The sequence below is a fragment of the Microtus oregoni genome, unplaced genomic scaffold, assembly GCF_018167655.1.
Source record: "Microtus oregoni isolate MIOR12 unplaced genomic scaffold, Mior012 000058F_ref0000040, whole genome shotgun sequence".
NCBI lineage: Eukaryota > Metazoa > Chordata > Mammalia > Rodentia > Cricetidae > Microtus > Microtus oregoni.
In genome coordinates, this window is record NW_024543834.1 from 2,140,365 (window position 1) to 2,160,665 (window position 20,301).

The 20,301-nt window shown below is 47.9% G+C and overlaps 1 protein-coding gene across 6 annotated transcripts in view; it reads left to right on the forward strand.

Annotated features, from left to right (window-relative positions):
• LOC121438874 (phosphatidate phosphatase LPIN1-like) overlaps nt 1-16,387 on the forward strand; it is a 64,881-nt gene extending 48,494 nt beyond the window's left edge. For all 6 annotated transcript variants that reach the window (XM_041639359.1, XM_041639361.1, XM_041639360.1 and 3 more), the window contains 7 exons: nt 1,115-1,241; nt 2,510-2,658; nt 3,259-3,345; nt 5,050-5,202; nt 8,902-9,016; nt 10,379-10,482; nt 13,783-16,387. In XM_041639359.1, the coding sequence (XP_041495293.1) occupies nt 1,115-1,241; nt 2,510-2,658; nt 3,259-3,345; nt 5,050-5,202; nt 8,902-9,016; nt 10,379-10,482; nt 13,783-13,942 (895 nt within the window). In that variant the 3' untranslated portion in view covers nt 13,943-16,387. The remainder of the gene's footprint in view (nt 1-1,114; nt 1,242-2,509; nt 2,659-3,258; nt 3,346-5,049; nt 5,203-8,901; nt 9,017-10,378; nt 10,483-13,782) is intronic.
• Nucleotides 16,388-20,301: the final 3,914 nt, after the last annotated feature.

The following is a 20,301-nucleotide window of genomic DNA, read 5'->3' on the forward strand; positions in this document are numbered from 1 at the left end:
CCTCTCTGGGCTCTGCTTCAGCTCCTGCCTCGAGTTATGGCTCTGCTTCCCTCAGTGACAGAGTGTGACCAGACAGCGTTAAGCTGAAATAAACCTAACCTATCCTCCCTAGGTTGCTTTTGGTCATTGTTTTATCACAGCAGTAGAGAGACCATTAGGGGCATGCCTGCTTTGGGGGCAGTTGGCTTTTTCCATTCAGTCCAAGCCATTAGCAAGTACTTTGCAGGGTACTATGACTTGGGAGGCAGAACAAGTACTAGGTTGGAGGAGGAAGCCGTAGAATTGAACTCAGGGGGAAGCTAGTTTGCTGACTTGCTTTCTGTGAGACACGTAAAAGACGATGGTCCTGAGCCTTACCCTGCCTCCCAGCCTCAGCCTGTAGGAGCCCCTAGAAGAGCTGCAGGATTCAAGGTCTGTGGATTCTGTGACTTCTAGGAGTCTAGGGGGCAGGGGGGTGAACTGGCGGGTCTTGTTAGGTCCAGGAAGTGCCCTAATTGTTTGGAGTTGAATATGTGGAATTGATGAAATTGGATAGAAGAGAATTGATGGTGTTTGGACTGTAGACATTTGAACTCTCAGGGCTTGGCCCACAGCCTTCAGTGGAAAGAGAAGAGGGACAAATGTGTGTGTGCGCGTGTGTGTATGTGTGCGCGCGCGCCCGTGTGTGTGTGTGTGTGTGTGTGTGTGTGCGTGTGCGCATGCATGTGTATATGCATGTGAACAGATATGTGACTCTGGATCAGAATGGACACAGTCCTGTTCATCAGGCATGTGTGTAAGTGTGTGTGTGTGTGTGTGTGTGTGTGTGTGTGTGTGCGTGTGTGACTGTCTGCATCAGAATGGACGTAGCCCTGCTCACCAGGTGTGGAATCACACTCGTTAAAAGTGAGTGATGAGAGTTGATAAACCGGGAGTGAATGAGGAGCAATAGCCCCTCCCCCTCTACAGTGAAGTCATGTATGAATGGGGCTATTGGAGAGTTCATTGATAAATCTAAAGCCATATGGCAAATGACCACCCAAGAGACCCAGTTGACTAAGTCATTGATTCAGGCCTAATGCATTTTTAATGGTTACCCAGATGCGTCTCCTAATTACATCGCCATGTGTTCCAGAATAAAACACGAGTCATCCTCCAGTGATGAAGAACACTCTGCTGCCAAGCCATCCAGCTCAAGCCACCTCTCTCTTTTGTCCAACGTCAGCTACAAAAAGACCCTGCGGCTCACGTCGGAGCAGTTGGTGAGTCTTGTGCTCTTAGTACAGGTCATGGCCAGATAGAGTTAGGGCTTTCTTGAAGGTTTTGGGGTTCCTTCTACTTTTGTGCTCACTTAGCCCTTCCTAGGACCTTTCTTATTCTGTCATGCCTGCTGGTGACCTCACACCCTTACTTTGGTACCCCGTGTTTCCGCCCTGACTTTGTATCTGCTCGTGTGGACCGCTATATGACTTTGCACTCTGAGTTGCTTTTTTTCTGACCTAGGAGGAGGAGGTAGCTTTGCCTGAGCCCATTTATCCTCGTTACTAGTGGCCGGGAGACTTTGGAATGTCTCTCATGAGTGCTTTTGCTTTGAGAGAGATGCCTGTTAACTCAAATGCATCTATAAAATAGGTGGAGATCAAGCAGGTGTGATGGGGTTTAGAGGATTTTAGGAAACAGATGCCCCCCCCCCCCCCTTTGTGTGTGTGTGTAGAGAGACAGACAGACAGAGAGAGAGAGAGAGAGAGAGAGAGAGAGAGAGAGAGAGAGATTAGATTAGTTTTAATGAGGTCTTTCGAACCCTGGACTTAACTTCAAATCAAGGTCATCCAGTGTAGGTATCTCTGCTTTTCTACACTAAAGTCTGTGTATCTATTGCAAGAATTTATGGGGAGCAGGTTTTGATAGGATGGTATTTAATGGGACAAGATGACCCCACATTAGCCACTTGTAGCACCCCAGGGGACACTTAGAGTCAACCGTGTGGATCTGTGGGTCAGCTGCCCTGTCTTAGAGTGTACCAGCAAAGACTGAAGATCGGCCAAAGGTAGTTTTGTTTCCTGAATTTGGTTTAACATGCTTGGGCCTAGTCTTTGTTTTCAAAGACTAGGCCTCTCTTTCCAGTCTGTGTTATTATAAAATCAATAAAAACCTGCTATTGAGGGAGACATGTTTGCTGTCATATGTTTGCGTTCTCACACCAAGACCCTTCTCATTTCTTTGGTGAAGCCTGGCAGCCGCTGGTCACTTAGCTCCGTGCACTCACTCTCAGTGCTGGGTTAAGTCAGTGAGGCTCTTAGAAGCAGAATGCTTTGTAAAGGTTCGGTGGCTGCTTCCCTGGTGGGGCCGGGGAAAGCTAGGACTGACTTAGGTTGCCTGTCCAGCCCTGAAAAGAATTACAGCCAGAAACAGAAGAGAGAATGTCACAGTGGCCTAGGCAAGCCAGGTTTGATTTTAAAGCCTGCAGAGGCCAAACCACCCCTGCATCTGGACCTCCCTGTTGAGCACACAAATGGTTCATGTTTTTCAGAAAAGCTTGAAGTTGAAGAATGGCCCCAATGATGTGGTTTTCAGTGTCACCACGCAGTACCAGGGCACCTGCCGTTGTGAAGGCACCATCTACCTGTGGAACTGGGATGACAAAGTGATCATCTCAGATATCGACGGGACCATCACAAGGTGGGTCTGACCACAGCATGGTCTGGAGCTGGCTTCCATTGCACTCTGAGCAGTGTTGTGGGAGCTGGAGCGTCCAGTTTCTGGTGCATCTGGAACTGTGCAGATAGGGGCAGTACTTTGGCTGCCACTAGGGTCTGGTGACTTGTTTCTGATGGGTATCATCTCCCTAGCCTGGTGGGTTTTGGAGAACGTTGCTCTGGAATGGTTAGCAGCCCCACAGTTGGGTTTGGCAAACCCAGTCCTCGGCATGATGGCTCACCATGGCCTTCCCGTAGTGTCCTCACTTGACTCTGTGAGCCTGGGCTTTCCATTGGCTCTTATTCATGCTATTACTTCTTTTGGTTTTCTTTTTTATACATTTTTGTGGGTGCACCCATGTGTGCATAAGCATGGACCTCAGGGGTCAATTTGGGGACAGTCTGTTCTCTCCTTCTGCTATGTGGGTGCCTGGGATCAAAGGCAGCGAACAACTTTACCCTCTGAGCCTTCATTCATAACTATTTTTATGGGGCACAAGTAGTGTATCTAAGCCAATTGGATATTTTTTCTCCTCCTCTTACAGTAGCCTTTGGCTTATTATATGTATTTATCTTTATTTAGATCGGATACTCTTGGTCATATTTTGCCCACACTGGGAAAGGATTGGACCCACCAGGGCATAGCGAAGCTGTACCATAAAGTCAGTCAGTAAGTATAGAGCGCCCGACTCCCATCTTCTGTCCGCCAGTCTGCGACATCCCCCCCTCCCCCCAGTCTCTCTCCCTCCGAGCATGGAGTAGTAACTCGCTTGCTTCCTTAGGGGCAGGTAAGATTGTCTTTCCCCTGGGATTACAAATGAGGCCAGACTCCCTTCTCTCCACAGCAGGGGCCTTCAACTGAGGGTAGCTTTGAGGTCCCCCGCACCACCCTGCTGAATATATAGCAGCATCTAGAGACTTAGTTTTGAGACAGTCTCTGCTTTTGCCTCCCAGGTGCTATGATTTCAGGCACGAGTGGCCATGCTTCAAGGCATTTTTGATTGTCATGATTACTGTGTGCTGTGGGCACCCGGTGGGCGGAAGCAGGGATGCTGTGTCTCACAGTGCATCACTGTAAGCATCTGACATCTCCCTGCTCCAAGATAGCTGTGCTGAGGACCCCAGTCTACAAGCTTGTCTTGGAAAATTTGATGGTGGTAAACCATTCAAAACTATTTAAAGTCTGTCTGAATTGTGGGCTTTGAAATGTTTTTTTTTATTTTTATTGTACGTGTGTGTGTGCATCTATATTTGTGTGTGTAATGTGTGTATGTGTGTGCATGTGTGGTGCATATGTGTGTTTGTGTGTGTATTTGTGTCTGTGCATGCCACAGCCTGATTGTGGAGGTCAGAGGGCAGACAGTTCTCAGGAGTTGATTCTCACCTTCCACCTCGCTGAGACAAGGTCGCTCTTGTTTCTACCACTGTTGTGTACTCCAGGCTAGCTGGCCTGATTCTCCGGTTTGTGCTGCCCATCTCGCCATGGGAGTGCTGGTGCGGCTGGCGGATGCCAGCGCATCAGCCTCCCCAGATGGCTGGCGGGTGCCAGCGCATCAGCCTCCCCAGATGGCTGGTGGGTGCCAGCGCATCAGCCTCCCTAGATGGGTTCGGGTGGTATGCGGTGGTCAGTTTTGCACTATTTGTCACTTAACCCATTGTACCTACTGGGCCATTTCTCCAGCCCCTGCATTGTCTAATAAAGCCGAGTATAGAGACTGGGGCAGAATGAGAAGCCTGGAAACAGGTTCCCTGCTGTGCTCAGCTCTAGTGCTCTCCAGACCCCTGTGGGGCTCACTGAGAACTCGACAAGCAAGAGCAGACGGTTTATCATGCTCCTTTCCCCATTCCCGCTGCACCCCACTGCTGCTGTGGTTTTTGCCCAGAGCCCTCTATCCTCTTTGAGGACAGGGGCATGCTGAGCCCCATGGGCATCTCTGGCAATCTTGGTCTGTATGGAGGGCTCAGAGCATGTGGCCGAGGGCTGATGGGGGTGGGAAAGTCTGTAGCGTTGCCCTCTCTGTGGTAGACAAGTCTTACCACCCTGCCCCACCCCAAGAAGCACCCTTTCATTCTTGAACTGACCAAGGGCCCCGCAACCACTGTCAGGCTATAGGAAGCATGGTGCTGTCTGGTATGCAGAAGAGGTAAATGGTGGCTTATCGTTATGGAAGGCCACTTTAGATAGGACCCAGGATGCAGTGAGCGGCACTGAAGCTAATTCTCAACTGGAAATAACATTTTACAGAATATAGACTTTTACCTCTGGGCTACTTCCAACCATGCCTTTCTTCGTAGGGCAGGTGGTGAGGGTTCGGGATGCTGAAACGTCCCACCGTACAGTGCTCTTCTCAAGGAGATGGGTTGTGTCTTTCAGGAACGGCTACAAGTTTCTCTACTGTTCGGCACGTGCCATTGGAATGGCAGACATGACAAGGGGCTACCTTCACTGGGTAAACGAGAGGGGCACGGTGCTGCCGCAGGGGCCACTTCTGCTTAGCCCAAGCAGCCTCTTCTCTGCCTTACACAGGTACTGTCCTGCCAGTTGAGACCCTTGCACTGACCTGCTGCCCAGCCTTGTTCTCTCTCCCATTGCAGGTTTTGCAGAATGAGTAGACTGTTGGACTGGAGTGTTATTTGTTTTTTTCTCTTTGCTCTATAGGGCTCTTTGGCCCCCAGCTCCCACATAAATCACACATGGATGCTTATTCTTACTTATGAATGCCCAGCCTTAGCTTGGCTTGTTTCTACCCAGCTCTTCTTAAATTATCCCATTTACCTTTTGCCTCCGGGCTTTTACCTTTATCTTACTTCTATATATCTTATTTTTGTTTTTACTCTGTGGCTGGCTGTATAGCTGGGTGGATGGCCCCTGTCATCCTCCACTCCTTGTTTTATCTTGCTCCTTTCCTCTCTTTTCCCAGATCTCTTCTCCTGTTTATTCTTTCTGCCTACCATCCCTGCCTATCCTTTCTCCTGCCTCACTATTGGCTGTTTAGCTCTTTGTTAGACATCAGGCAAAGAATCACAGCTTCACAGTTAAACAAATGCAGCATAAACAAAAGCAGCACATCTTTACATTGTTAACAAGCGTTCCAGAGCCTAAACAAACATAACACCTTAAAATAATATTCTACAGCACTGGGGAGATGATTCAGTTGATAAATGCCCTTGCCTTACAAGTGCGAAGAGGAGTTTGAGATCCAGAACCACACGTGTGTGTGTGAGTGAGAGAGAGAGAGAGAGAGAGAGAGAGAGAGAGAGAGGAGAGAGAGAGAGATGCATTAGAGATTCCTTGCACAGCTCACCAAAATGCAGCTGCTTTGAATGCATTCATAATAAACTCGAGTCGCCAATAACACATCAGCATCACATTAACAAAGGACTTACCCTTGGTGTCACACTGAAGTGTGACCCTTCTCCTTGGTGCCATCTAGCCCAGAATGAACCCAGATTTGAATTCTCTGCTTCCTTTTCCATCCTCTGCTCTGTCTTCTTGTCTGTCTGTCACGTGTCTAACTCTGCCTCCGTGTTTGTCCCTGTCTCTGTGTGTTTATGTCTGTTCCTAACAAAGGGTTTCTGCTTTGTATTTAGTGAACCACACAGAAAGCATCACGTGAACATGGAATGGAGGATACTTTCCAGAAATCTTTAACAGAGTTTGACAAGAGGTTAGGTCACTGACTCCAGCTGACCCTGACTGACCCAGATAACAAACACCATTGCTTACCAAGCAGTGTCCAAATGTCGTGCTCAACATTTATGGTGGATATTCATTTTATACAATTTGTCTAACCTCTGTTTTTGCTGCTTTCAGTAAGTGGTTATCTCGGCACACACTTGTGATACTTTGGGTCAGGAGCATGGAAGAGTTCATAACTTAAGATTACAGCCATCCATTAGCTTAGGTTGTAAAAACTGATCACATGGGAATCCCAAGGCAATTAAGGCTGATGGTTACATTGTTCTCTTAAAATCAGGTTGAACAAACAGCCTGAGAATATAGCAGGATGGCAGTCTTTGCTCTTGTGAGCTCACAATGGACGCATTATTAACTCTGACTGTGAGGTCCAGCACAGATTCTAGTCTCTTAGGATGCCGTGGGTGTGGTGGCAGAGACAGGTGGATCCCTGAGCCTCACTAGTCAGTCAGCCTCACCTATTTGGTGAGTCCTGGATCAGTGAGAAAGAAACCTTATCTGAAAAGTAGAAGAGGGGACAGCTTCTGAGGAATGACATCTGAAATGGACCACTGGCCCCTGCACTTGTACATGCACCCATTGATTCCCCCCCACACACACAGACACACACAGACACGAATGTGGTGCACACAGACAGACACACACACATACACGAATGTGGTACACACACACAGACACGAATGTGATGCACACAGACAGACACACAGACACGAATGTGGTGCACACACACACACAGATACACACACACACAGACACAAATGTGGTGCACACACACAGATACACACAGACACACACATACACGAATGTGGTGCACACACACAGATACACACAGACACAAATATAGACACAGACACGCACACACAAAAACACACATAGACAGACACACAAACAGAAAGACACATACACAGACACACAGAGACAGACACAGACATACACATACATGCTTGTGGTGCATACACACAGACTAACATACACAGATACACACATACACATGCCTCTTAGCTGGCCTCTTCTAACTAGTGCCCATGGTCCTCGTGCTCACTTTCCATGCTTAGTGGTGTCCAAGCTATATTGGACCCACTGTTTCAGAACCAAGTTTCATTAAAGGTCTGTTATGATTTGATTAAAAATGCAATGAATCTAGAGGCCAATTTAGAGAGAATGAATAGCTTGATATAATATTGAATCATCCAATTCAAGAATCTGGTATGTCTATTTAGGATTTTCTTCTCTATTATATTTTAGTGAGTTTTTACATTTTTATAATTTATTTATCTTTTTTATTTCATGTGCATTCATGTCTTGCCTGCATGTATATCTGTGTGAAGGTACTGGACCCCCTGAAACTGGAGTTACTTACAGGCAGTTATGAGCTGCCATGTGGCTGCTGGGAATTGAACCCAGGTCCTCTGGAAGAGCATCCAGTGTACTTACCCAATGAGTCATCTTTCCAGCCCTGAGTTTTTATAATTTTAACCAAAAGGTCCTTCATATCTTTTAACCCTTAAATTTTTCTAAGTTTTATAGCTTTTATTTCCCTTTTCTTATGTTGTTATGGTATCCAAAAACCCAGCACTGAACCGCACTGTTTCTGGAGACCCTTGTTTTACTCTCCATAGGAGGTTTGCATAGGGCCTTATGGGAAGCCCAGTCTTCGCCTGGGACTCAGTAGGTAGACCGTGCTATCCCCTGAATTTTTGGCCATCCCCATGCCTCTCCTTCTCTAGTTCTGGGATTACAGGTGTTTGATACCAAAACCAGCTTTTTGTAGTAGTTTTTTCTATTTTTGATGTAAGAATTTTTATCCTGGGGCAAGAGAAATGACTCAGCAGTTAAAAGCACTTCCTGTTCTTGCAGAGGAATAGAGTTTGATTCCCAACACCCATGCTAGATGGCTCACAACCACCTGTAACTCTAGCCCCAGGGGATTGGACATCAGCTATTGGCCTGTACAGACCACATACACACACACACTCACACGGCACGTGGACACACTTACATACCAATAACAAGTTAAAAAAGAGTTTTCATCCTAACTAGATGTTGATCAGTGTCTTTGTATCCGAGGTGGTCTCCTTTCTGTTAATCTCAGGGTGTGCGCCGCCATGCATGGTCCCCAGTGTCTTTGTATCTGAGGTGGTCTCCTTTCTGTTAATCTCAGGGTGTGCGCCGCCATGCATGGTCCTCTGTATTTTTCTTATGCTGAGAGTGTGGTTCATTCTGAGTTGAGTGTTTTCCTGGGCTGCTGGGCCAAGTGTATAGCTTGCATATTGAAGACTAGTTTAAATTTCCTAATTTAAATTTCTTTATTTTGTGTGTACAGTGCCACATGTACAGTGGTGTCTGTGTGTGTGTGTGTGTGTCTGTCTGTCCGAGGACAGCATGCAGGGGTCAGTTCCCTTCTCCTAATGTGGCCCTGGGGACTATACTCAGGCTGTCGGACTGGGCAGCTTTTGTGATCCTCTCGCCACTTTAATGCAAACTAAGTCCTCTCATGCTGACCATTTGTTTGTCTGTTTGTTTTAATAGAGAAGTGATTGAAAAGAAGCCAGAAAAGTTCAAAGTCCAGTGTTTGACAGACATCAAAAACCTGTTTTTCCCAAACACGGAACCCTTCTATGCTGCTTTTGGAAACCGACCTGCTGTGAGTACCTGAGGGGTCCGTGAAGCCTTAAGACATTATACTTGGTGCCCAAACTTTCCCCAAGGCCTGGCCAAGGAGTGCATGTAAAATGAGCCTTCTCCTAAGCAGAGAGGTTAATCATATCGGACATGGCCTCCAGTCTTCTCGGAAGGCGTTGGAAGCTGGCGACCTGGGCCGCAAACTTGCAATTGTGTGTTACTCATTACATTAGTGAAACGAGGGCACTGAAGGCGCAGGGTCCTTTCTGAGTGATGGGCCCAGTGTGCCAGCCCTGCCTGATGGCAGTGTCGGGTCCAGCGCCCCCACCCTGAAGCATGTAGAGAGATCTCCTGTCTGGAGGAAATGTGTGGAGGTGACATGTGGGACCCAAGCTTTCTGGAAGGTTCAGTTTGAAGCCTATAGCAAAGACTCATAGGGTGGCAGAAGTGTGTGGAGATGTTGGGTATGTGACCCACTCTTGGCAGAAGGTCCTGTATTCTATAGAATATAGCTGGGTGTTAACTGAAAATGAAAATGAATGAAATTTATGCCCTGGCAATGCTGAAGCAGGCATGGGTAGCCCGTATGTGGTGGTTCTGTTGAACTTGTCTAAGTTGATGAGGGATGACTGACCAGGTCTCTTTCTCAAGAGGCCACCAGATCACATTACAGATGGTTGTAATGTGGTTGCTGGGGGATTGAACTCAGGACCTTTGGAAGAGCAGGCAGTGTTCTTAACCCCTGAGCTATCTTTCCAACCCCACTGAGCTGGAAAATTCTACTTTAAAAACCTGTGGCAGATTATTTTGAAATGAGAAAATGGGTCAGAAAATAAGTCTGAGGAGTGCCAGCCAGAGCAGCTGGAGCCGTGGGGACTCAGCTCAGTGTGAACACAGACTGCTCCTCCATTTTCCAGCTGCCCAGACACGGGAACGATATTAATTATAATACTGATTGGCCAATGGCTTAGGGATATTCCTACCTAGTTCTTATATCTTAAACTAACCCATTTCTATCATTACGAGGCTGTGGCTTACTGGAAAGGTTCTGGCGTGCATCTCCTTGACTCCTCCTACACTCTCTGTCTCTGCTTGAATTTCCTGCCTGGCTTTACTCTGCTAAGCCATTGGCTAAAACAGCTTCATTCATCAACCATTAAAAGAAACACATACGTAGAAGGACCTCCTGCATCAGCTCAAGTCCTGAAGAGGTGAAGGAACTGAGGCTCAGGAAAGCTAGTTGAATGTGTGCGCATTCCCCTGAGGGGCAGCACTGGTTAGTGAAAATTGGATAATACAACATTCAATGAAAGGTGGTATGTACTTGTTTGTACAGTGAGTTTCGTGCCTCCCCTGACAGTTACATCACTTTTTCTAACCACAGGATGTATATTCCTACAAGCAAGTGGGTGTGTCCCTCAACAGGATCTTCACTGTCAACCCCAAGGGAGAGCTGGTACAGGAGCATGCCAAGACCAACATCAGCTCGTGAGTATTATCTCTTCCCCTGGAACTGCCCCCCCCCACTGTCCTGAAGCCAGCATCACTGTCTGTTGCAGATCCCTTTAACCATTGCTACCTCTGTTTTCATCTTTGCATGTATATGTGTGTGTGGACACATGTATGCAGTATGCATACTTGTATGTGTTCCTATCTATGGAGGTCAGAGGTCAATGTGTCTTCCTCATCATGCTGACCTTATTTTTTGAGGCAGAGTCTCTCATTGAGCTTGGGGCCTACCCATTTGACTGGCCTGGCTGGCCAGTGAGCTCCAAGGACCTTCCTGTGTCCAGCGTGCTAGCACTGGGGTTGCAGGCATGTATAATACCTGACTTTTTATGTGGATGTTGAGAATGTCAACTCAGGTTCTCATTCCTTCAGGGAAGGCAATTTATTAATTGAGCCATCTCTCTAGCCTCTGTTTTAATCTTTAATTCCTCTAAAAATGGAGTTCAATGCCATGTCTTCAGTCTCCAGATTAGTTTTTGGACAATTAGAACGAAGTCAGATCCCTCAGGATGTTAAGTCTCAACTAGAGGGTAGAGTCTTCTGTGGAATGGAATTGAATGAGTTCAGAAACTAGACATTCAGTTGGCTGAGTTAGAATGTCAGTTAGGAATGTAACCCAGGTGACACTTTCTTCCCCATAGTACTGAGGATGGAGCCCACGGCATTGCACTCCAGAGGTGCCCTTCTCAGTCCCTGGCTTAATGCTGTTTGCTTTGCATTGAGACAGGTCCTTGCCATGGAGTCCAGGCTGGCTTTGAGCTTGGTAGTCCTGCTTCTTTCTCCCCAGCATGGGGACTACAGGGTGTGCCACCACACCTGGCTGGTTTGCTGTGTTGAATGAGACATTGTAGGGCATGTGGCATCACCCTTGGCTCTGCCTCAGCTCACATGGGACTCTCATGTCAGCCCTACTGGGTGCATCAGCCCAGGTAGGGTCTGTCACTCTGCCTTGCCCACCGCAGAGGTGGTGGTGTATTGTTTCATGTGATCCATACCAAATGGGAAAATAGCCTAAGACTTAAGTGATGTCAGCACTGGTGTAAGATGAAGAGTTGGGTCTGGGGCGTGGGCTGTAATTCCTCCTGGTGTTGGCGAGGACTTCCCATTCTTTTTGAGCTGGGCATGGTTGTGACTCACACCTACAGTCCCAGCACCCTGGAAAGCAGAAGCAGGAGAATTGCTGTGACTTTTAAGCCTGCTGTAGGCTGCATAGTGAGTTCCAGGCCAGTCTGACTTTCAGAATGAGAGCGCAGTTTTTCACTGTGAAGATGGTCATTTTTTTTTTAGTCCAGCTTGACCAGAGCAGTTCCAAATGTGAGGGAGCCCTGGCTTCCTGGCTTTGTAGAGAGATCAGGCCTTGGAGCAGGTCGGGTAGGACCCTTTCACTTGTGGTCTTGAGACAGGTGCTCTGAGGTGAATTCTCCATCTTCAGGAAGCATGTATACCAAGACCCAGAGCTTGGTATGATGTTTTCTTCTAATGATTATTAATTTGTGTGTGTGTGTGTGTTGTGTGCGTGTGTGTGCGAGTGTGTGTGTGTGTGTGTGCACGTGTGTGTGTGTGTACACGCGCACGTGCATGCACATGTGGAGGCTATTTTCTACTTCCACCTTTCTGTGGGCTCCAGGGTTTGAATTTAGGCTACCAGACTTTTGAGGCAAGCGCTTTTTTACCTGCTGAGCTGCAGGCCCTTGGGTATGGCCAGTTCTAGCCAAACAGGTGCTTGTCCTTGGGCCGTCTCTAAGTGATGAAGTCCCACTGGGCAGAGAACTGAGTTCAGGGCTTTCCTCCTTTATAGGCAGGGAATGTCCTGTCCTTGCTCCAGGGAGCCCATGCCTGGAGGGTGGAATGGGCCACCCAGATGGAGCAGGCACCGCTGCCAGGGCACGTGAGCCTTGCCAGCTTGGTTCTGGTGGCTTCCGCAGCCTGGCAGGGGACAGCTCCTTGTGGGGAGTCCCACACCCCCATAGCCACAAACCTCAGACTAATAGGCCTTCAAGTCAGGAGGTATTTTAAAAATTTGTTTGTTTGCTTTAATCCCCAGGAAAGACATAATTCTTAGTGTAGTAGTAAGAGAGGTTTCCCTGCTTTGTGCAGACGCACTGTTTCTCACGAGTCCGTTGGAGGCCCTTTATTAAACACACACGCAGCCTTATTGAAGAAGTCATTTCGTGCCTCAGAACATGCTAATTCCTGGAGTTTGGGTTTCGAAAGCCCCTTCTGGTTCTCGGCACGAGCGGGTGGAGAGGGGCCCAGGGACTGTTAAAGAGGAGTCTAGGCTGTGCGGGAGGGGTTGGGCGTGTCCGCATCACTGTGTGGAGGGGCCTGGAGACAGGAGTCCAGGCTGTGCAGGAGGGGGTTGGGTGTGTCTGCATCACTGTGTGGAGGGGCCTGGAGGTCTTCAAGTTATGGAGCTGCTTTCTTTCTGTAGTGCAGGCTGTGGCTAGGCAACATCTTCCTGGGGACAGAGAAAGTACCCTGAGGTAGGGGGTGCTAGAAACCTGTGTGGTCCAGTCCCACACACTGTGAGGATGAAGGGGTTGAAGCTCAGGGACCGCAGGATACTTGCCCAGAGTCAGACAGTAAGAAAGACTGGGGGAGGCCTCAAGCTTGGGGACCCTCAGCCAGGACTTTTTCCTGAAGCACAGGTGATCCGCCGTTGACTGATAAGTTCCCGGTACATGCTATTGAATTATTGCCCATATTATTCTGTTTCTGACGCTAAGCAAATGGCAGTTTTCATTTCCTTTCCTTTACGGTAGAGGGCGTTGGGGTGTAGAGACGTCCAAGCCTTTGCCTGAGAGCACAGCTGGAACCATAGAGGATTGATGCCAAACCTGCATTTTTATAAGCCCATGGCCCTGCATCTTTTCACTGTGAATGTGGTAGTCTCTGCTGCTCTAAAGATGTGCTTTGTCTGTGGTTCCTCCCCCAACAGCCCACATGTGGCCTCCGTAGAAGCAGATGCCTCTGACTATGCTGGTCTCCCTCCCTCTGTGCATCCCCGCATCTCTGCGCCTGTTGTCTGTTCTTCATGCATAGTCAGACTGGCCCCTCTTGGGAGCGGTCTCCTCTTCACATATTCAGTCTCCCCTTCAAGCTTCCAGTTAGCTCACAAGGCTAGAAAGGCTGTGCTGAGGCAGGGTTGATGGCTGCTCACAGGAGTTGCTATACTCTGTTTCTCCCCAGCCCGCAGTGCAGCCCAGAGTCCGGCACTCATCTTCATGTATCTGGTGTGGCTCCATGGGTAATGAACCTACTGTTTTTCTTCGCTTTCAGGTATGTAAGGCTCTGTGAAGTGGTTGACCACGTCTTCCCATTGCTGAAGAGAAGCCATTCCTCCGACTTCCCCTGTTCAGATACTTTCAGTAACTTCACCTTTTGGAGAGAGCCGCCACCACCCTTTGAAAACCAGGACGTACATTCAGCTTCAGCTTGATGCCACCAAGCATTAAAGGATAGGTTCTGGGGACCCTGGAGCTGCTGGGAAGGCTGACATGTGGCCATCTGCCTAAGAGAGAAGTGTTTCTTCCTTGATCTGCCTGCCCTGGGGTGACACTGCTAAGCGTGGAGGGTGGATGGAGGCCGCATCTCATCCCGTGGACCGCGTGAGGATTAGGAGCACTAGTAGCGTGCAAAGTGGTCCTCTGTCTGGGGTAACATGCACAGAGCTGCACACTCCAGCCCGTTCCAGCAGTTAGTCAATGTGCAGTATGGGTGGTGACCCCTCAGGAGAAGTGGGCTGGCTACCGGAGAGCTGTCTCAGTGTTGGCATGCACCCCCTTCTCCCCCCGGGAACTCTGATGTGCACAGCTTAGGGTAGCACAAGGGGCACGTTTCCATGACAGTGACATCTGTGCCACCTTCCACACAAAGAGATGGGGTTTTTTCAGAGTCTGAGTGCTCTGAAGGGAAGCTTCTGGGGCCTTGATAGGTCCTAGCCCTCAGGCTTTGACTTTATGGCCGCTCCCTTGCAGTATTGCTGACTTAGTTTCACTGTAGGAGATAAGCTCTTGACTTGCCCTGGTTAAAGACGGCCTGTGCCGTTGGTGCATCTCTCCCCACTCCTCATAGCTCAAGGCTGGGCTATTGTTTATGCCTTAACACATCTGCAGCAGGCATTTGCTTCAAGCGCACTGTCTAGTTCTTCGTAACTGCGATGCCTTACATTAAATGATAGCCCCTAAGGCAGCGTCTGCTGCGTCTCATCTGCATCCCACCGCCAGCCAGGAAGCGCCACTAATGAGGACTGGAGCAGCACCTATGCCAAAGGAGAACAATGCAGCTAAAGAAACTGGTTATTTTTAAGAAACATAGTTTCCAGAAGTTAAATTATTCTTTGCAGATATTATTTATTACTTTCCTCTCATTGGGCTGCTGTTGTGAGCATCCTAGCAGACTCTCAGGATTGCAACTGGCATGAGTACATTAAAAGTTAAGTGTGCTAGACAATCCAAAGAGCCTTACTCTGTGTATGTCACACTCATCTTCTAGGATTTCTGAATCATTAATTTTCTTTAGCTTTTTCCATTCAGTCTAAGGGCAAGGGAAAAAAAGCAGGAGTTCTTTAAGCTGATAGAGGGTAGTTGTTGAACTGTCTCAGAACAATGTGAAAAATGAAAAGTATTTTGGTAAAAGATTTTGCTTTACTTTTGGAAGTTTTATTTTTTTAAAGGGTGTTTTACTCCTGAGAGATCTTCCTATTTAAATTTTATTGTTTGAGTCAGAGGAGACAAAAGAAAAAAACAAAACAAAACAAAAAACCCAAAAAACAAACAAACAAAAAAAAAACAAAAAGAAAAGGAAAGAGAGTGAAAAAAGACTGGACTGTTACTCTTTCTGTGAAAGAGAACCTAGAGTCATTGTTGTTGTCGTTTTGTGTCTGTTAAAGTCCGGAGTGGTTCATGTAGTTCACAGGAATGGACAAGGAGAGGCAAACCGTACTGCTGTGGACCACAGACGGATGGAGGAGCAGGCTCACGCATATAGTTCCCTTCTGGGAATGATGAACGTAATTAAGCATAGGCCTGCCACAGTGAGCTCGTGGCCTGTCCTCTTGTGACCTTGGGAGGCCACGTTAGTCCGGCCACAGCGGTGTTAGCGTGTATTCTGGTTGCTGTGGACGGCAGACAAGCTCGTCTGCCTGAAGAGGTTCACGGGTCTCTCCTCATGCCCAGGAGAAGCCTTAGGATCTCCCTTCGTCTGCACCCTGCAGTCCTCTGTTCCAAGTGACATGCGAGAGCATGCAGTGGCCTGTGCCGGGATCTGTTCATGTAACCAGGCTGGTCTGCAACACACAGCCACCACACCTGGCTAGGAAAACTGGTTTTGAAATCTTTTAAATTCCCCATCACTCTGCCCTGAAACAGAGCACACCTTCCACACAACCACACTCTGAGATCTCAGATATTCTTCCCAAGCCCTGTTCAGGTCGTGGTGCGAACGAACGCTGGCATTGAGGCTCTGGCGTGAGAGCTGAATGTGAGCTGTACCCAGGCTCACTCAGGTTATCTGCATGTGCACTATAACCCAGGGCCCCAAGGACACACGCCAGAGCACTCTGTTAGTTCCACACATTTCAAAGTTGCTCATGGAAATGAGTGACTCACTCCACAGTGACACATCCTCAAATGTTGGTCACACACCATGAAGGAGAATACCCCTGGCACTTTGCAGAGATGTACTTCAATTTTTGTAGAGAATTTCCCTTGGGATTTCAGGCTTGGATCATTACTTCCGTATATTTGATTGACAACATTGGCTGTGCGTTTGTGAGTGCCGGTGCAATGGTGAAAATCAGTGTAATATTTCATTGTGTTGTGCTTGGTGCAGAAATAGAAGTTTCTGTAATAAACGAGTTGGATGAAAGACTTCCAAATATCAAGCCATATGAATTCTGAATCTTTGTTTTTAAGGTGCTTTTATTATTTTTTTCTGATGTGTTATCATATACAATACTTAGTTCTTTACTTGGAAAAAAAAAACCAAAACCCTTGATGTGGGTGGGCTAGGGACATGGCTTGTCGTGCAAGCTCGAATATCCAAGTTCTGTTCCCACCATCCATGTGTGAAGCCAATGAGGAAGTGTGCACTTGTCATCCCAATGCTGGGGGAGGTCACAAAATAATCCTATACTAGTTCAGAATTAGGTATAAAAAAGGGTTATTTACTTAGGGGAGACTCACAGATCACTGTCCTGGGTCACAGTCCTCTGCACGAACTGGGAACAGGAAGACAGTCTAAAACAAGAGAGCGAGCACAGGCTTTACAGCTGCATTTATAGTATAAGAGACTACACCCAAGTGGGCTGGTATCTTAAATGCCATCGGCTGAAGGAACAGAAGAAGCAAAAGGAGCTCCCATGGCAGGAGGTGGGGATGGCTGGCTCCCTGGCACTGGCTAGACAGACAGCCTAGGGGAATCCATAAGCCCCAGGTCCCAGTGAGAGACCCTGCCACAATAAGCATGGTGCATTGTCCCTGAGGAGGAACAATACCTGAGGTCCTGGCTTCTACATGCATGGGTGTACCAGTGCATGCACCCATCCAAGGGCCTGGACACAGATGGATGGGAACACACACACACAAATAGTCCTTAAGTTTGCAAACCCTTCACTGTGGGAATCAGCGTATTTTCTGTTGTTTGAGTTCATATGGGTCATCATACCAACCCTGTTTATCCCTGAGGCAGATAGAGATAAGAATGTGTTCTTCCCATGGAAGAAGAGAATTCTTGTGGTTCCCCGTACAACCTACATTGGATTGTCAAGCTGAGAGGCCTGTTTGGAATAAGCAGGCTCTTCCCTTGCCTGGAAGGATTTTTGGGGAGCCCGGAGGCACAGAAGAAGGTTTAGTATGCGGTGTCAGAAAGGTCCTACCCCTCCTCACTGTGTACCATGTAGGATGCCTGCACCTCATATCCACTGCCCTCTTGGACATTTGTCCTTAGTTAGTTTTTCATTTCTTAGGAATCCATCATAGCCCTTGGCCAGTTTGATCATTTAAGATGAGGACAGTCATGTACTATTAACATGGCTCACTAGTAATGGCAAGACGCTTCCTATAAATTCTGCTTTGACTTTAGTGTTTAGGGAGTGGATAGAAGAGTATATCCCTAAACATTAAAGGTATTGCTGAATAAAAATAGAGGCTGAGTTCCTCATGCAGTCCAAATCTGAACTGCCCCTTGGGTGCCTGTAGACTCAATGCATCTTACCAGAAGAATAAACCCTTGAACTTATCTGTACACCATTCTACCCAACTGCAATGTTTATGCTCTTATCTGAAGTGGAAAACAGGATAGACATGTCTGTGTAGTCCATCCGTCCGTCCGTCCGTCCATCCATCCATCCAATGTGTTCTCTGCCCTTTGACACCTCACCCCATGGTGGCACCCGAGGTTCTCCTGTGCCCCACAGCTCACACCCCCATGCAGACAGAACTTAGACATTCCCACTAATGAGCTGTGATCACCTATGCATTTGAAGAGCTTGGTGTTGTGATTTCAAAGAGTAATAGGCCTCTGTCTTGCAATCAGGGCTGAGAACATAGACGACAGGTCTCAGCCATCAGCTTTGGGGTACAGAGTGCCCTTTTGTAAAAGATAATGTGTAATCCTGAACTGGAACCGTCATGGAGGGAGGTTAAAGAAGCCCCATTTGAAACAAGCAAGTTCTGGGACTAAACACAGTCCAGCAGGCCTGAGGTCCCAGCATCAGAGCAGAGACCTGTAACCCCGCCCACTCACCTCACTTTGTCTGTCTGTGTTTTCCACCATGGCTGTGCAGTGTGAAGAGCGCTGGACTCATCCCCTTGAACGTAGGAGGGGCAAAAGCCCCCTAAGATTTCTCCCTTTTCTAGTCAGCTTGCATGAGGATCCCATTTCTGCCTTGGGAATGGCAAAGATTGCAAGTGGACCCTTTGTCTGCCCGGATTTTGCATGGGTTCTGGGGAATCTGAATGCTGGTCATGGGTGGTCTGGAACTCCATTTATATTCAAGGATGACTTTGAATTTTGATCATTTTCCCTCCACCCCTCAAGTGCTGGTACCACAGGTATGTGCCCTGGTGACTGGTTTATTTGATATTGGGAATTGGAACCAGAGCTTCCTGATTGCTAGGCAAACACTGCCATTTGCCCTGTATCTCCAGCAAGGCCTTTACATTTTTAACCCCTCTTTCAATCCTGTGGCATCAAAGAGGACAATGGATGTCGCTTGTGGTGCAAGCCAGGCTTGGTCCCCAGGGAAAGCAGAGTATGACAATGACCCTGGAAGTCAGTGGAAGCCAATGGCCACCGGGGGGCACAGTTGGTTCTGGTTTGGCCAAATGGCCTTGCAACGGAACCTCTGCTTTTCTAAAAGGCCTCTCCCTGCATGTAGCTTGCAGCCCAGCCAGGCTGTGGATCGGATTTGTATAGGGCAGGGGGGTTTCTTCAGGGGACTGTTTGAGTATTGATGTCCCTCAGATTGGCTCCACCTGAGGCCAATCTTAGTGGACTTTGGAGGCTGGACAGTCTGTCTGTTTGGATTTAAAATGCGTTCTTCGTAATTCTCTAAGTCTAGTTTGGTCCTGGAGGAGCAGGGAGTTTGTTAAAAATACAAATGTTGGGGATCTTACCTTGTCCTACTGACCTAATGGCTAGGGTCCCTGAGATACATTTCAATAAGTCCTTGTGATGTTCCGGATGCATGCATGTGCTGTGAAGAATGCAGCCAGGGCCTGTGCTTACACCTGCCTAACATCTGGCTACCTCAGGAATGCTGTTCATTTGGGACTCACATCTGCTCCACCCCACCCCGCTCAAGCCGGGTGAAAAATAACACCCACAGCTCATCTTAGAAAGAACCTTGGAGACCCAGCCACAGGTATTTCCTTAAGTCACTAGGTGCCTCATGACCCTGTGGTTGGAGGCATCCACTCAGATCTGCCTTCCAGAGGCAATCTCAGCTGGGGGTCACTGAGCTGGGAGGAGGCCACAGGCCAGAGAGCAGGGAACAAGGCAGAGGTGGAGGTGCCCAGATTTCTAATGGTCCCTTCCTCCCTGAAATGGTTGGGAATCTCGAGGACCCTCTCCCGGTGCCAGCGATCTGTTCACTGGTGCAGGAAGCCCATTCAGCCTGCTTTGCTTTTAATGCGTTTTGCAAGCAAGTGGCCTCTTCCTGAGTGTGTGACTCACTCTGCCTTTTGTGCACCGGAGGTCGCGGTTTGAAGTTTCACTTTGGAAAGTAACCACCAGCACCACCGCTTTCTCCTGAGGCTGGAACCCCAACAAGTCACATTCATTTTGCAACAAAGAAATGTAAATGGAGGCTCAACCAGTCATGTTTCTGCCCTGATTGTAAAAACATCCTTTTCCTGAGATGGTCTACAAGCCAAGATGAGGAGAAAGGGTTTACAGTTTCAAGGCACACATTCATTTCAGGGCTTTGTGTTTTCCTTCTAGAACTCCTTGTCGTTTTGATCTGTTTTTCAGGGTTATCCTAGAGAGAGGAGGGAGAGAGAGAGAGAGAGAGAGAGAGAGAGAGAGAGAGAGAGAGAGAGAAAGGAGAGAGAGATAAACATGGTGCTAGTTGATTGGGCAATCCATCCCCTAGCTTACTGAAAGTGACTCAGATCTGGACCACAGTTTGGGTTCTCACCACACAGAAAGAATGATGCTAATAGAGTTGATTGAAAGTGTATTTATTCAACTGGATCCTCCCCGGCTATCAGTCCTGGGCCCTGCACACGTGCATTTTTTTTTGTTTGTTTTTTTTTGTTTTTCGAGACAGGGTTTCTCTGTGGCTTTGGAGCCTGT